The 16884-nt window shown below is 37.3% G+C and overlaps 2 protein-coding genes across 4 annotated transcripts; one reads left to right on the forward strand and one right to left on the reverse strand.

Moving 5' to 3' along the window:
- The first annotated feature begins 5735 nt into the window (after nt 1–5735).
- Nucleotides 5736–6874, forward strand: LOC132174494 (F-box/kelch-repeat protein At2g43270-like). Its single transcript, XM_059586143.1, has 2 exons — nt 5736–6054; nt 6162–6874. The coding sequence occupies exons 1-2, from the start codon at nt 5736–5738 to the stop codon at nt 6872–6874; spliced, it is 1032 nt and encodes a 343-aa protein (XP_059442126.1).
- A 3520-nt stretch (nt 6875–10394) lies between these two features.
- On the reverse strand, nt 10395–14248 carry LOC132175723 (putative late blight resistance protein homolog R1B-16). 3 transcript variants are annotated; one of them, XM_059587747.1, is made up of 4 exons: nt 14102–14248; nt 13845–13931; nt 10781–13471; nt 10395–10665 (listed from the first exon to the last, which is right to left on the reverse strand). In XM_059587747.1, exons 3-4 carry the CDS (start codon nt 12796–12798, stop codon nt 10656–10658), a joined length of 2028 nt encoding a protein of 675 aa, XP_059443730.1. In that variant the 5' UTR covers nt 12799–13471; nt 13845–13931; nt 14102–14248; the 3' UTR covers nt 10395–10655. The 3 variants fall into 3 exon arrangements, with proteins under 3 accessions (XP_059443730.1, XP_059443731.1, XP_059443732.1); XM_059587748.1 differs by having other exon boundaries at nt 13845–13936; XM_059587749.1 differs by lacking the exon at nt 13845–13931.
- Between the last annotated feature and the right edge of the window lie 2636 nt (nt 14249–16884).

A 16884-nucleotide genomic window follows, 5' to 3' on the forward strand; every position in this document is an offset into this window, starting at 1 on the left:
AAACTTGCAATTCTTTGAGTAGCATTCGAAGCCATGAGAGTTTAGCAGCTGTAATGGCCATTGCACGATATTCAGCCTCGGTGCTAGATCTCGAGACAACATGCTGCTTCTTGGCATGCCAAGATACTAAGTTGGAGCCGAAGAAAACACAATACCCTGTAGTGGATCTGCGATCAAGAGGATCCCCTGCCCAGTCAGAGTCACAGTATGCCTGAAGTTGAAGAGGACCTGAAGTGAAGTGAAGGCCATGATCTGGTGTGCCTTTGAGATACCTTAGAACTCTTTTAGCAACCTTCATATGTTCTGTAGTTGGACAATGGAGAAATTGACACAATTGATTGACAGTGTAGGCTATGTCAGGTCTTGTGAGTGTGCAGTATTGTAGAGCTCCAATGATATGACGATAGGTTGTGGGATCTGGTAGAGTATCACCATCAAGCTTGGTGAGCTTCTTGCCTGAAGTGCAGGGTGCGGCATAGGGCTTTGCTCCAAGCATTTGCACACGATCAAGTAAATCAATAATGTATTTACCTTGATTTAGATGCAAGCCAGTTTTGTCACGAAGGACATGGATGCCTAGGAAGTATGAAAGGCAACCAAGATCTTTCAACTTAAATTCCATTTGAAGGCCGTGGATGAGAGTCTCCATGATAGATGAATCTGTACCTGTTACTATGATATCATCAACATATATCAGTATGTAAATATGAACAGAGCCTTGATGAAGCATAAAAAGAGAGGTATCTACTAAGGATCCAACAAAACCAAGATGGAGAAGAGCTTGTGACAATCTATGAAACTAAGCTCGTGGGGCTTGCTTTAGACCATAGAGGGCCTTTTTGAGCTTACAAACATGATCTGGAAAAGCTGCATCAACAAAACCAGTAGGCTGCTCCATGAGGACTTCTTCATTCAAGTAACCATGAAGGAAGGCATTAGAGACATCCAATTGCTTGAAGGGCCAATTGTAGTGGATTGCTAAGGATAGTAGGATCCGTATAGTGGCTGGTTTTATAACTGGACTGAAGGTTTCAGTGTAGTCAATACCATCTCTTTGTTGGAAACCCTTAGCCACTAGTCTTGCCTTGTATCTTTCAATAGTACCATCTGATTTTTCCTTTAGCCGAAAAACCCACTTATTCTTGATGATGTTTCGATGTGAAGGTCTAGGGCAGAGAGACCAAGTACCATTGTCAACTAAAGCTTGAAGTTCACTTTCCATTGCAGCAAACCATTTAGGGTTAGAAACAGCCTGAGCAAATGTGGTAGGGATAGAAGGCAAGTGTGTAGCATGAAAGGATTTTAGTGGATGCTTGGTTGATTTTAAGGATAGGAATAGCTGATAGTTGGGAAAAGACTTAGGTTTGGAGTTTCCAGTCATAGATCTTGTGACAATATGAGGAGAGGCTGGTTCAGTAGGTGCAGGCAAAAGCTGAAGTAAGGATTGATCTAGGTGGGGGATAGGATCAGGGGTAGGTGGTAGTAATTCGGCAGTAGGGGTAGTCAGGGGAGTGTTTAGAATAGGTACTTGTGCTGGGGAAGGCAAGGTGATTGGGGGTGAGGTCTGAACAGTATTAGAGTCAGAATTATTCATAGAGTAAAAATGAGAATGATCAAGAACAATACCTGTAGGGGAAGGATCTGATCCGTTAGGGGATGAAGATGCTGCTCTATTCTGTGCAGGGAACACCAATTCATCAAAAATAACATGTCTAGAGACATATACACGATTGGAGATGGGATCAAGGCACTTGTAACCCTTTTGGTGGGTACAATATCCAAGGAAGATGCATTGTTTGCTTCTGAATTCCAATTTGTGTTTGGCATAGGGTCTTAAGAGAGGATAACAAGCACAACCAAAAGTTTTTAAAAAGGTGTAGTCTGGCTCCTTATTGTAGAGTTTGGTGAAAGGACTTGAATTTTGGAGAGTAGGGGTAGGCAATCTATTGATGAGATACACAGCAGTACTGACAGCTTCAACCCAGTATTTAGAAGAAAGGTGGGATTGAGCTAGGAGACTAAGACCAGATTCAATGATATGCCTATGTTTTCTTTCTGAAACTCCATTTTGTTGAGATGTATGTGGACATGTGACTCGATGAAGAACACCATGTGTTGACAGAAATTTAGTAAAGTTATGAGAGGTGTATTCACCACCCCCATCTGTTTGAAGTTGTTTAATTTTAAGGGAAAATAAATTTTCTATCAAGCACTTGAATTTAACAAAGGTTTCAAAAACATCTGATTTGAGTTTTAGAGGAAATAGCCAGGTGTATCTAGAGAAATCATCAATAAAGATAACATAACATTTGCTTCCATTGATTGAAGATAAAGGAGAAATCCATACATCACTATGAATAAGCTCCAATGGAGCAGTGGTAATACGACTTGACTCAATAAAGGGTAATTTTTTGCTCTTTCCTAATTGACATGAAACACAAATAGATTGACTCGACTTAACTGAAGACACAGGAAGGTAGTAGTTGTGAAGGAGATGCTGCAAGATTTGATGACTTGGATGCCCTAAGCGGTTGTGCCAAACTGAAGAAGACACCCTGATCCCAATTTGCGCAGTAAATGCTCTGACTTTATTTTTGGTGAAGTGTTGTAGCCTTAATGGGTAGAGACCATCTTCACTTGCCCCTTGTAGGAGGATCTTCCCTGTGAGGTTGTCCTTAATCAAGAAATAGGTATCAGTTAGTTTAAAATGGCAATTATTGTCACGACAAAATTTATTTATTGAAAGTAAATTTGTTGTAGCATCAGGACAATGTAAGATATTTTTAAGATGTAGGAGTTGATTTGAGCGAAGAAAAGAGGAAGAGCCAGTGTGGGAGATACCAAGTCCATTACCATTACCTACTGCTACTGTCTCATTACCCTGATATGGTTGCTGCAGAGTTAGATTTTCCAAGTCATTAGTGATGTGAGTATTGGCTCCACTGTCAGCAAGCCATTCATCTTCATCTTGTAGATCGTTGGATTGGGAAACCATTGCAGCAAGTTCAGATGGTGGATGTCGTCCTTGGAATGAATAATCCATGCGATGAAAGCAGTCCAATGCTTGATGATTGGAGCGGCCACATATCTGACAAAGAGGTTTGTTGGATGAGAGGATGCCAGGTTGAGAATTTCTCCTTGTAGTGTAGTTATTTCTCCTTGGAGTGTAGTTGTTGGGAGAATTGCTTCTTGGAGTGTAGTTGCTAGTGCTTCCAGTAATAGTTTTTCCTTGGGAGAAAGCAGGGGTTGGGAGTATACCAGGAGATCCGTTGAAAGTCTTCTTTGAGGGATAGGAATTTCTGTAATTGGAGAAATGTTTCCTTTGGTTGTTGAATCTCTGTTTGTAACCTGGCTTCTGAGCAGTCATGGCAAAGGATTGTGGTTCATCAATGGCAGCCTGATGTTCAATGAGTTGCTCGTGTCCAAGTAATTCAGACTGAAATTCTTCAAGAGACATAGTGGTATTCTTTGTTATCATGGAGTAGGTCATGACAAAAGAATTGTAGGTGGAGCTTAATCCACCAATGATGTAGGATACAAGGTCATCATCGGTGATGGGGCTGCCGGCGATAGCTAGCTGGTCAGCCAAGGATTTTGCACTTCGAATAAAGGTAACACATGGATTATTACCTTGTCTGAGAGTCTGAAGTTGGCGTCTCAATTGAGTGACGTGAGACCTTGATGGAGAAGCATAACGAGTGGCAAGGGTTTTCCATACTTGATTGGAGGTTTTACACCCATAAATAGTAGGCACAAGTGGAGCAGTTAAGGTTGCAATGAACCAACTGAGAATACATTGGTCTTTCTTTTCCCAGAGAATATATTCTGGATTTGGGACATCAGGAGTAGTTTTGTCCGGAGAAGATGGAATAAGCTTTGGTGGGCATGGCTCAGAGCCATCAACAATGCCCATCAAGCCGTTAGTTTTGAGGATGGGCTTAAATTGAAATACCCATCCGAGATAGTTGCTGTCATCGAGCTTGGATTGACAGAGATGCGCAATGTTTGGCATTGTGAAGGATAGAGCAGCGTCGCTGGATTGCGTCATGAGTGCAGTATCAAGGACACGGCAAGGAGATGCGGCTATGGTCTGGTGCGGCAAGGAGAAGAACAGCAATGAGGCTGTAATTTGGTGCAGCAAGAAGAAAGAAAGTAGGTGCGGCAATCTGGTGCAGTGCGGCAATGTTGGTGCAGTACAGCAGGTGCGGCAAGAGAAAAGGTGATCTGAGGGCAGCAAGAAGAGCTGCGAATTTGCCTGGAGAAGAAGCTGATTCCGTTGAAGAAGGCCCAAAAATTTGAGAGGGTCAAGGATCTTATTGAGAGGGGTATGAACCGTAAGGCTCTGATACCATGAAAGAAAGCAAAGAAAATTGCTTTTGGCGGAATGAAGTCTCAGCTTCGTTCTCATTGTATATATAGGCAAAGAGTTACAATTGTAATCAAGTTTGACAAACTCAAACTTGATACAAACTAGGAGACCTAATTCAATACAAATAAGTAAAACAAATACAACTAGAACACTAAAGAGAAGAGATAAGAACAACTATAAGGATAATACTAAAAGATAAGAACAACTATAAAACAGACTCTATTGGTTCCTTAACATCTTCTTTACGGCAAATGCTTAAAAGGAGAAGGCGATCACTGTTGTTATAATCGTCAGAAGCGTTTGTGTGGGCGAGGTGAGCGGAAGCAAAGCTAGGGCATTTGATGATGGAGCACCAGGATTTGTTTGCGCAAATAAATCTCACGAGGGATTTGACTGGCAGTGTCAAGAGAATTTCGCGTATGATTTCATCTGGAAAATGGTGCGCCATGTCTTTGATCTCTGACTGGTTCTGACTTCTGAGAGGAAGATAATCAAACCGAGCCTGATAAATACTCATTAGAGAAGATAAACATAAGGGAAATGAAAAAGAAATCTCTAAAATATCGGGCTAAATGATGAGGATAACACCAAACTATATAGGGTAAAGCTTAGATCATAACAGTATATATATATATGAATAGCAAACAACTTCAAACACCAAATTAAATTACAATTTTTATTTTTTATTTTTTAATTTACTCAAATGTTCAGAATATCATTTTGAACCATATTATTCCTTAATTTACTGGTCAATAGAACCAAAAAACAAAATGAACAACAACAATTAAATTTACGAAAGAAAAAAAAAAAGAAAAAAAAAAAGGGAATTGAGAGGCGACATTAATATATATATGATGACCGGAGTCTTGTGGAAACAGTGGCTTGCTTTGAATCTCGTGACCTAATTGGTCAGGATTAATAGAGTTTGCAAAAATACTAGCGGCTTAATCTTTGATTTTTTATTTTATTTTTTTAAAAGAAAATACAGGGGTATTTTGAGAATTTAGATATGATTTAATGAAAATCCTAACGAAACGGTGAAATTAAAGAAAAAAAAATGATATATTAAATTGAGATTTTTTCAAATTTAAAGAAGTAATTGTAAAAATTAAAGACAATTAGGAGAGGGTAAGTGAAATTTTTCCAAAAATATATTTACTCCTAAAATAAAGGAAATAAGATTAAAAAAAATGTGTAGTCAGATATTTAAAAAATTGGACAAATAATAAATTTGTGCTTGGATGTACAAGTCAAATAGAAATACGAATCCAAATCCGTTTGGGAAAAGAGCCTAAATTGCTATATATGCATGCGATCGCTATTACTTTCGTTAATCCTATTCCTTATACAACTCTTTCTCTCTGCCATGGCGCAATATTTTCTAGAGGAAATCGTTCGCGAAATTCTCTTGAAACTACCCGTGAAATCCCTCTTGAGATTCAACAGCGTCAACAAAGAATGGCGCTCCATCATCGAAAGCCCTACCTTTGCTTCCGATCACCTCGCCCACATAAACCGTTCCGATAACAACAGCACCGGCCGCCTTCTCGCTTTAAAGGTTTCCGACGAGACTTATTGCCCTTCCAAAAACACCACAGCCATCATCACCGCCTGCCTTGCCAAACAAGAAACAGAACAAGCATGCCAGTATAACGTCAAATCATTCGATGAATACACTGACTTGAGTTTCTCACACAAAAGCTCGATTTCTTTTTCTTTTGAGGTTGTCGGTTCCTGCAATGGGTTAATTTTGTTAAGGTGTTTCTGTGGAACCCATTGCTTGAAAAATTAGTGACCCTTCCTCAACCCTGCGCCTACGAGACAGGGTACGTTCACCCGCATTCTACTTCCTGGGGATTTGGGTTTGATTCACGGACAAACGACTGCAAAGTAGTAAAAATTGATTCTCAGGTTCAGATTTTCTCACTCGCTACGGGCTCTTGGAAAAGCAGTAGAGTCGGCGCTCCTCCTGCGTGTAGTTCAAGTAACCGTGGTCCACAACCTTTCATCAATGGGGCTATTCATTGGCTTGCTTCAATCAGGATTGGCAACGATGCTAATCAAGTGATCAAGTATCAACGACAGTCGATCTTGTCGTTTGATATAAGTAATGAGATATTTCGTGAGATAATGCTACCGAAAACGCTGTCTATTCATAGCCCAAAATTCTGTTCTATCACAGAATACGGAAAATCACTTGCGCTGTGTGTTGGAGGAATTTGGTTTAATTCTTTGTGGGTGATGAAAGAATATGGTGCAGCAGAGACATGGACCCAAGTTTTAAATCATAACACACTAGTAGGCTTACCAAAACCATTGGGTTTTAGTTCGAGCGGCGCGGCACTGTTGAAAACTTCTTATGTTCCTAAGTGCACAAAAATTAAAACAGAGAATGCACGTAAGGGAGCCTATTGCTTTGCTGGTTCTTATGTGGAGAGCCTCGTTTTGCTCAACCAACCAAAGTTTTCAAGAAAACGACCAAGAAGAGGAGAATGGATGGGTTAATTGATCATCAGCCATGAGTTTCTCGGTTACAGACTTCATTAATAGGTAAACATGTGTAAGAGTTTGCTATTTGCTACAATTGGTGATGTATATATATATATATGGTGAATGGTGATGTATCATTTTACATATACATAGAAAGGAAATGCATGTGTACAATTTCTTCATTGAAGACTGTTTTAGTTAGCGTCTTCTATATTTTTACTGTCTCTTTCATATGTTTTCTTTATATTATTACTGAAAAAAAAAATCACTCTATCTATCAATCACTTCTCTATGCTATGTCCCAAAAATTGCCTTACAGTTGTGATTCTAATTTCTCACTAAAACTTGTTTTTCAATGTTCTGTTTTAAAACTTATTTGTACAACAGCTTGTCTATGTGAAGTCTGAAAGCTGTAACCTCAACCCATTGTGCAAATGAGACATGGGCTGGCCCTTAAGAACTAGTAGCGAAAAACTAATAGCTAAAATGAAATGAAAAAAATTATATTTTGAGTAGTTAAAATGAAAACTCTCACCAAAGATGACTAAAGAGTAACTCTGTAAGTCATAATAAAAAATGACGTGCCTTTTGTATGATAGGAAATTTTCTCATCGCAAAAATTTGCTAATAAAGTAATATGCATCCCTTAATATGTAAGAAACACATGTTTTTTTTTAATAATATGTGCTTCTCACAATTTTTATTTTTTATTTTTATGAGAAATGATTGGTGTCAATACAATATTAGCAACCTCACCATTTTTTTTGTTTTTTTGATTGATTAGAAAAAAAAAAAAAAAAAAAAAAAGTATACTTTTTTATAGCATCTCCAAAAGCCTTACTATTTTAACAATCTACTTTTACTATTTTATTTAAATATTATTTTTTAAAAATTTGTTTATTATTTCTTTAACTAATAAAGGAGGTGAGAGAAACAGAAAAGAAAAAAGGGGAAAGAGTGGAGAGCCTTGTTTTACTCGATCCACGAAAACGAGGGAGCAAGAAGGGGAATAGAAGAGCAACGAAGCAAAAGAAAGACGTGATTGACTGCTTGGAAACTACCATAAAAAGAGAGTGAGCAAGAAGATCAGTAAAAAGCAGAATATGGACTCTGCTTAAGCATTAAATATTAGTTTCTGTGTGTACAGTTTCTTTATTTCAGATTGTATTGATTCACTTTTTCTTATGAATGCTTGCTATTTGCTACATTTTTATCAATATTGTTGTGGTTGATCAGTGCTTGGTATATATGTTGTGTGATATATCATTGCTGTATTTGTTGCGAGTATAGTGTATGCTTGGTATATATGTTGTGTGATATATCATTACTGTATTTGTTGGGAGTATAGTGTCTTACATTGGCAAAGTAAGTGGTTAACATACTTAAATGGACCCAAAACTATTAGCTTAAATTTTGTGCTAAAATTATGTCATAATACGTATATTAACTTACTCTTATGTATCATAGTTAGCCACCAACAAATTTTCTTTTCAAGAAAACTAGGATTCATAGTTAGCTTCCGACAAGATTTTTTTTTTTTTTTTTTTGTCAGTACTGTTCGTCTATTTCAGGTGTTAGGAGAGATTAGGTCAAACGAAGGGTAGACGAAGAAGAGAGGAGGACAACTCTAAACGCGCCGTTTAAGTAAAGTGAAAACGCTCTGTTTCAATATTGTTGAAAAGCACCCTTATTCATTTAAGCCTTTGCCAGTTGGCGTTAAAGAGCCGCAACTAATCGTTGCCCATTCCAGGGAAGGCTTCACTAACACAATGAAATGCCCAATAAAATTCTTAGGAAACACATGGAAATTATTAGGTCATAATAGGAATGCATATATCAGTGGCTTGCTTGAAACTTAAGAGTCTTTACTTGATTCGGGATGTATGATGATTGGATTCTGGATGAATATTTTCATCCTTGGCTTGACTCAATACAGGAGCTCTCATTGCTTAGTTTGTGGATTAATTGTTACTTGTTCAAAAGAAAAGACTAAGACTGTTTTAATTGTTGTTTGTGTTAATATGGTTTTGCTAGTTAATTTGAGACCAATTATGGTTTTAGTGGGCCACTAGTGGGCCCTTCTCGGTTCGCCTTTTACTAGAAACATTGTCTTTTGAATTTTATATAAAAAGGTACTGAAAATACTCATTCAAACTTGGAGAATGGCTTGCTTTGCAGTAATGGCAAGAAAGTGACGTTATGTGGATGCATGCATGGTGCAGAAGATGATACTATTGGATATTGATCATATTGTAACATTTAAAGACATATTTTGAAGTTTAAGTTGGATTTAAGTTTCCCTTTTTTTGGCAAGTCGGCATTGAGGCAGATTTAGGTCTTAAGTTGATCTTTATCTGATTAATTGGTGTGTAAAGCATAATCCAATCATAACCTTAGGCTACTTTTGGTACATTGGAATATTGATTCCTTGAGAATAGGATGACTATTACTAGGAATACAAGAAGCTAGAATGAAATAACCATTCCTATTATTTCATATGGTGACAACATAGGAATGACCAAATTTTCTCACTAGAATTGAATCGAATTTCCAATACTCTAGCTCTAAAAATTATTTCCCATAAAACCTATTTTTTACACCAAAAAAAAAAAAAAAAATACTACTAAAAAAAAAAAAAAAAAAAAACACTTCATCCCATGGGTGGCCAGCCACCCTAACATATAGAACATATAGAAGGTACTCATTTTATATTTTACAACTAAACAATCTTCTAATTTATGCAAAAATGAAGGAAGAAGAAGTGAATCGATTCCAGATTCAGGAGTGGTACCCAAAATTTAAATCTGTCTCCATTAGAATCCAAAATTTTAAACAAATAGAACGTGAATTGCCTCTTCATTTCCACTTCTTTCCATGAAGGTTATGTTGCTAGTAAATTTATGTTTGCATGAATGTGCGGTATGAAGTTTTCCTATTAACTTGTCTTAATTACTAACTGTTTTTTTCTTAATCTTGAATATTATGACATGATTAGTAAGTGTTGGAGTCATTATTGCCATTTAGTCGGTTCAGTTTCATTCTGACCAATTTTACTATCTTGCACTCAAAGGCCTTTCTTTTGTCGTATTCATATATTTTAATGGTGGCTTTGAGCAGCTCCTACCAAGGGTAAACATATGTATGTCTAGATGGCTTTACAAGAAAAAATAAGATAAATTCAACAAAATTAATCGTGAGAATCATAATTTATGAATAACTAACAGTATACCCATAATCTCTGAAGATCTTTGGTACAATTTAGAGATTTTACTCATTCCTGTATTTGAAATGATTTGTGCTTATTTTCATATTTTTGAGACATATAGGGCTGTTTCATGCTATCTGTTCAGAACTAGTACACTCAAGGCGCAATCCCAGCCTGGTATTTGTCACTACATTTTATAAATCATGTTAATTTTGAGAGTATAAGCCTAGAGTAGGATGAATTGCTAAGGGATATAAATCATTAAGTCCTTATTTAAGGTAAAGGCTTTACCCTATGTACATTCCAATTAAAAATCAAGATGCTTACAACTATTAGAGAAGCTAATTTTAATCCAAAAAAAGAAAGAGAAATCTCCTTGGGAGCAAACGTCGAATTACATGTACAAATTACTACAAAATGTTAGTCTAAAAGCAAAAGTAGTTTATTTTGGATGAATACAAATCATTTCATCCAAGATAACAAAACGCAACACCAACTGACAAGGGGACAATGACCATCCACCCCCTCGAAATTGTGTGTAGCTAGCTACTCCATGCCTGAATCTCATAATTAACACAATTTTTGTGTCAATCAAAATTCCCTGTCAACACATAATTAACAATTGGTAAGTTTATCATGAGAACTTTGACTATATATATATATATATAAGGGGATGTATTCGGATAGAATAGAAAGAAAAGACAAATTATAAATACCTAAAAACCAAGGCACGCTCAGTATGTAGCTTAAAACCAATCTCCATCTGCAATCTCTTAAACATATTTGTCATAGAAGAGCTGCAATGTAAGACCTCCACCTCTCGCAAGGCAGTTGATTTCCGTAAGTCAGAAGAGTGGATGGTAAATTGAGGGCAGCTCTTGATAACCAAATGCCTTAGGTTTGCCATTGCACCTTCATCCTGTATCCAGTTTCCAAAGTCCTCTTCCTCCAATTTTAGGGATTGGAGTTGAGGAAACGAACGTGCATGGAAGTGAAGATCTCTAGGAAGACAGCAACAATATAGTTTTAGTATTAAAAGTTTAGGAAATTTTCCCAACACTTCCATGCTACTGTTATGTAAGTCCACCCGCTTTAAGCTTATCTTGGTGATTGTCTCTGGAATTGAATCAGGAAGCTTAACCACCCCCGTTACAAAACTTGAAATGTTCAATGTTTGGAGATGACTTAAGTGGTGGACGCTTGGGAAAGTAGCTTTAAAATCAATTCTATCTAAGCACCAGGCTCCCGAATTATATAGCCCTAATTTCCTTAAATTAGGAAGCTTGCCCTCGACAATGAAATGCACAATTTGTGAGTTCATTGTAATATTGGAAAGGACTTGGAGGCTCGACCAAGCTGTGACCAAGGGGAAATTATCAGGTAAACCCACATGCCCCTGCAAGTTCCTTAAACGCGTCAGCCTTATTATCGAGTGCGGCAAAAATACACTAGCCGCTCCACCTTGTGTGTTTATGGCAAGTGTTTCTAGATTCTTCAGGTTGCCAATAGAATCTGGAATAGATATACAAAATATCTTCAAGTACCTCAAATGGATCAATGTTCCAATCTCTTCTGGAACAAAAATGGTAACTAGCTCCAAATGAAGTACACGAAGCATTTTCAAGTTGTTGTGGACCCACTTCCAGTGGATTTCCTCAAACTTCAACCTAAAGTCACTTCCAAAGGACAAAAAAGAACGAGCATATGAAGTGCTAGAATTGTTTGAAGAAATGAATTGATGAAGAATTCTACTTTGGATGGAATGTCTGCGAGAGGTGTTCCAGGATGAGTTATCATCTCTATGTACATAAAGAAGTTTTTCTTCCGCGCTCTTGGTTATGCATAGATCTCGCAGAAGATCATGAATACGACATGTCTTCGCTCCTTCATCTGACCTCCTAGTAGCCACTTGGATCAAATTTCGATCAATAAGCTCCTCTACGTAGTCATCAGCAACATCTTCAACGTTTCGTCTGCCAGTGTGCTGTATGAATCCCTCAGCTATCCATAGTTTGATCAATTCCTTTACAGGAATCTCAAAATCTTCTGGGAATGCACCAATATACAAGAAACATGGTTTCAAGCGCCGTGGTAGGTAGGTGTAACTTAAGGCCAGAATGTCTCTGCATTCAGTAAGATACCAATTTACATCGGCAATCACTTTCGACCATGTTCGATGTGTCTTCTCTTTGTTTGCTAAAAGACCCCCCAGTACCACAATTGAAAGTGGCAACCCACGGCAACCTTCTGCAATTTGATTCCCTAGAGCTTCTAGCTCAGGAGGACATTCTCCTCCTCGAAATACTTTTTTACAAAAGAGTTCCCAGCTTTCATCTTTGTTAAGAAATTGGAGAAAGTAAGGAGGAGTAAGACTTGCATGTAAGGCCACTTCTGTTATGCGGCTGGTGATTAATATTCGGCTTCCATTGGAGTTATCAGGAAAAGCATCTTTTACCTCATTCCAGACTTGGGGTTTCCAGATGTCGTCCATGACTACTAGGTACCTCTTCCCTTGCAAGCATTTGAGCAACTGTTCTATTAGGAACTCTTTTGCCTCTTCGTCACTCGTCCCTTTGAGTTTTGATGTCAACTCATCTGATATTGGCATCTGAGATTTTAAAATTTCAATCAATAACGCGATCATTATTGTAGATTTTTTTGGCAAGAGTAGTTTTTCCCAACCCACCCATGCCAATGATTGAAATGACATCAAGCTTTGAATTCTGGGTTCCATAAGTAAGCTGATTCACCAATGTATCAGAGCCATGAACAAAGCCAACCACGTCATCTTCCTCGACGCATGTCCTACGTTTGTGCAGTGCCTTCTCCGCTTCTGCGTCTACCCTTGCTTCAGTTCTTTCAATGCCGTACTTTTCTATATCATCGTAGATTTTGTTGATCTCTTTGTTGAGGCATTCTATCTTCTTTGCAACATTGTGAAGCATTATTGCGTGCGCAATGCTATTGATTATCTTTCCCGCGAAATTCCTCTTCCTTCGTTCTTCGACTTTGAGGATGAATGTGTCGATAACATCCTCAGCCTCGTACGCAACTTCCGTGATATGCCTAATTAATGCCTTAACATTTTCATGCTCGTTGCCTTTCCCTTTGGAGTTCTCGAGGAAGATCTTTATCCTCTCGAGCTCCCTTTGAAATGACTTGACTTCATTTTCCACTCCAGATGGGAAAGTTGCTCCTTCTATTAGTAGCGGTAATTGCTGTAAGAGAACATTAACGACAACGTCGGCCATTGTTGCTGGTCTTCCCTCCAATTTATATTTGCTGCGTCTTTTGCTTTTAAGCTTTTCTCTTTATAGGGGTTGTACTGGTTAGGAAAAGATACCCACAGGTTCAAAATTGAAAAACATCGCTTCACATTTCGAACGTGGAGAGCAGCTACTGAGAACCTGAGACAGAGAGAGGGAGAATGGGGAAAGCAATTTTCAAAACCTTACTAAAAAAATGCACTTTTAAATTAAATCATAAAAAATAATTGTTCGGGATTGTGTTTTCAATAGGTAAAAAGGAGATTGTTTTTATAAAAAAATACACACAATTTTAAAAGTTAAACTATAATTTTACAAAATGCTTAATCTTGTTTTAAAAAATCACATTTTCAAATTGCACGTTCTCAAATCGCATTTTTTAAATCACACTTTATAAAATCACAAATCGAAACAAACCTTAAACTGTAAGGAAGATAAATAACAGTGGTGCTATTTAGTATTTCCACGTTGCTTACACTAAATAAGAAGGATGCATGTCAAGTTCTAAAAATACCTCAATTCAATAAAATAACTTCTTCCCGATTTTCAAAGTGAGCGGCAAGTCCAAATGTATCGAGAAGGCCTTATTAGATCATTCACCCTAGACTAGGCAAAAAAACAAAAGAACTTTATCAAAATAGAATCATTAACAAAACAATCTCAAATACCTATTATTACTCTATCAGATATATACAAATCGGCCAAAAGCACCAAATTTGCAATGGACTAGAAAATAAAAGAAAACCCCAAAAAATTGTGATCCATACATACCTTTGGTGAGAAGCCCGATAGTGGTGGTGGTGGTGAGAATGGCCATGCGGAGGCAGGGAGCTGCAATCTGATGTATGGAGGAGATTTTGGGTAAACTTTCGGTAACAGAAGGTCGTAGAGGTTGGTGCTTTTAATTTGGTAAAGAGCTTGGGGATCTACTTCCACGAAAATGCTCTTAAAAGCATCTTTGAATGAAAGTACCTTTGAAAATGTCAGCGCTTTGAATAAGCTGCACCACTCATTGCACATGGATAATTTTTCTTCGCTTTCGGCGAGTCAAAAAGTAGTGGGAAAGTAAAAATGGTTGTATCTTTTCTTTTTCTTTTTTTTTTTTGAGAAAACATCCATCATAACATAAATCAAGCAAAATGCTGTTCTGCCAGTACAATCTCTTGAACACAGCGTGGACAATCTAACCAAAGCTGATCCAAACTTCAAGATAAAGCAAATTTTGCCAAACAATTTAACATGACATACAATCCAGGATTGGAAGAAATTCAGTAGAAGCTTGGAAGAAATTCAATCATCTTTCAAGCAGCTAATGCCTCTGCTGCCTCTGGATCAGAAATATATTGTTTAGTAGCCCAATGAGCTGCCACTACACATCCAGAATGATCACGAGCAATAAATCCCATCCCCATCTTTTGTTCTCTTGTACCAATGGCAGCATCCCAAAACACAAAACATAGCCCATGAAGTCCAAAGTTGTGCAAATCCCAGCTTTCTCATGATTGCCTCTAAATAATCCCACTCAATTCCTATCATAAGCCTTAGAGTTTAAGAGCCATGAAACCATTAGCACCTCTCATCCTTCCTTCCATAGAATGAAGAGCTTCAAAAGCTACAAGAATATTGTCAGTGATAAGCCTCCCTGGAACAAATGCACTTTGGCTTTGAGAAATAATGAAAGACAGAACCTTCTTCAGCTTATTGGCTAAGACTTTTGCAATAAGCTTGTAAAGAACATTACATAGGCTTATAGAGCGATTCTCTGTTACAAGAGTAATAAAAGTTGAATTTATAACGTAATCAAAAGTTCCCAAATTTAAGAAATTGAGCACTACTTTGCATATCTCACTCTTTACAGTCTCCCAAGATTGTTGATAAAAACAAGCTGCATACCCATCAGGTCCAGGAGATTTCAAAGGATGCATCTCACAAGATTGTTGATAAAAACAAGCTGCATACCCATTAGGTCCAGGAGATTTCAAAGGATGCATCTCAGACAAAGCTTCTTCAATTTCAGTTATAGTGCAGTCCTTAATAAGCTGAATATTCATTTCCTCTGTTACCCTTTTCTCCACACCAAATAAACATTCCTCCAGATGAGTCACAGATTCTGACGTGAAAAGTTTTTGATAAAGTTGGACAAAAGCATGACCAATATCTCTGGATTGTGATCAAACTCTCCCTGAATCATCCATGACTCTTCTAATATGATTTTTCTTGCGCCTATGAGTAGCCCAAGAATGGTAGAAAGGGGTATTACGATCCCCATGTAGATACCAATTCTGTTTAGATCTTTGCTTCCATTTTAGATCATCTTGTTCCAAAATAAGATCAATTTCAGATTGTAGACATTTGATCTCCTCCCTGTTATTTTGACCTTCATTACATTGCAAGTCTTCTAACCTCCTTGATTTCTCCCTTATGGTATTCCCTAATTTGTTAAGACTCCACCATGAGAAAACAGACTGGCAGTGTAGCAGATTATGGTGAGCATCATGATTTCTAGCAATCCCTTCATTCCAAGCTTCTTTAAGGACAGTACCATATTCCTCATCAAGCAACCAGCTTGCCTCAAACTTGAAGCCCTTCTTAAAACAAGATCGTTCCTCCTCTCTTTCATAAAAAGAAACAACTAAAGGCTTATGATCAGAAGACCTTTTTAAACTTAATTTTTTAGTACTTAAAATTTTTATTTTATTTTTTATTTTTTTCTATTCAAGTTTTAAATTTTATTATAGATGGTACCTTACTTATAAGAAAAGACTAACTTACTACCTCCTTCACATTCCGTTACACTTTGTCCCACGGGTTATCACAGACAAATGCCCTTGCAATAAGCAGTTGATTAGACAAAGGAAACACAAAGAAGGGGAGAGGAGTTTTTTCTGCAAAATGAGCCCTCGGCTCTTTCTATTTTTCTGCATATATCTCTCTTACATTCTATTTTCCAGCAGCACTTCCACACAAAACAAAAACAAGTTTTGCAATACAATCTTCTAGAAGTCTACGTGGAATCACAACAAAGACACACTTTCACCTACCACTTTAACTAAGGTATAGTAAAACACATTAATTTGTAACACAAGGATTAGTATCAAAAGGCTTAGTTATTTTTGTATGTTATTACAAATGAAATATGCTTATATCAACATGGTTTTTAAGAATTTTGATTTAGTATTTTGATAATTTGATTTGGTTATGGTTTCCTTTGAAGTGTTTCTTATAATCATAAGATTGTAAATAAAACCATGTATAACCACAATGTTTTAAAAGTAAATAAAACTCCCTCATTGTATTTATACAATATGAATGGGTACAGTTGCTACAATTGTTGTTGGATACGATGATTAGATATTGAACACAATAGAAACTCTATTCCCTACCTATCTCTTGATCTGCAACAAACTCCTTCTGAAGTTGGAACTCTTTCTCTGCTATTCTTCTTGCTTGCTCCCTCAATTTTCTGCAATATTTGCTTGGTTGAGAAAAACGACGCTTTCCTCATGATAGGAATCAACAAAACAATAGCGTCCCTGACTTTTAACGCCAAGAGA

Source organism: Corylus avellana, chromosome ca3 (assembly GCF_901000735.1).
Source record: "Corylus avellana chromosome ca3, CavTom2PMs-1.0".
NCBI classification, from domain to species: Eukaryota; Viridiplantae; Streptophyta; class Magnoliopsida; order Fagales; family Betulaceae; genus Corylus; species Corylus avellana.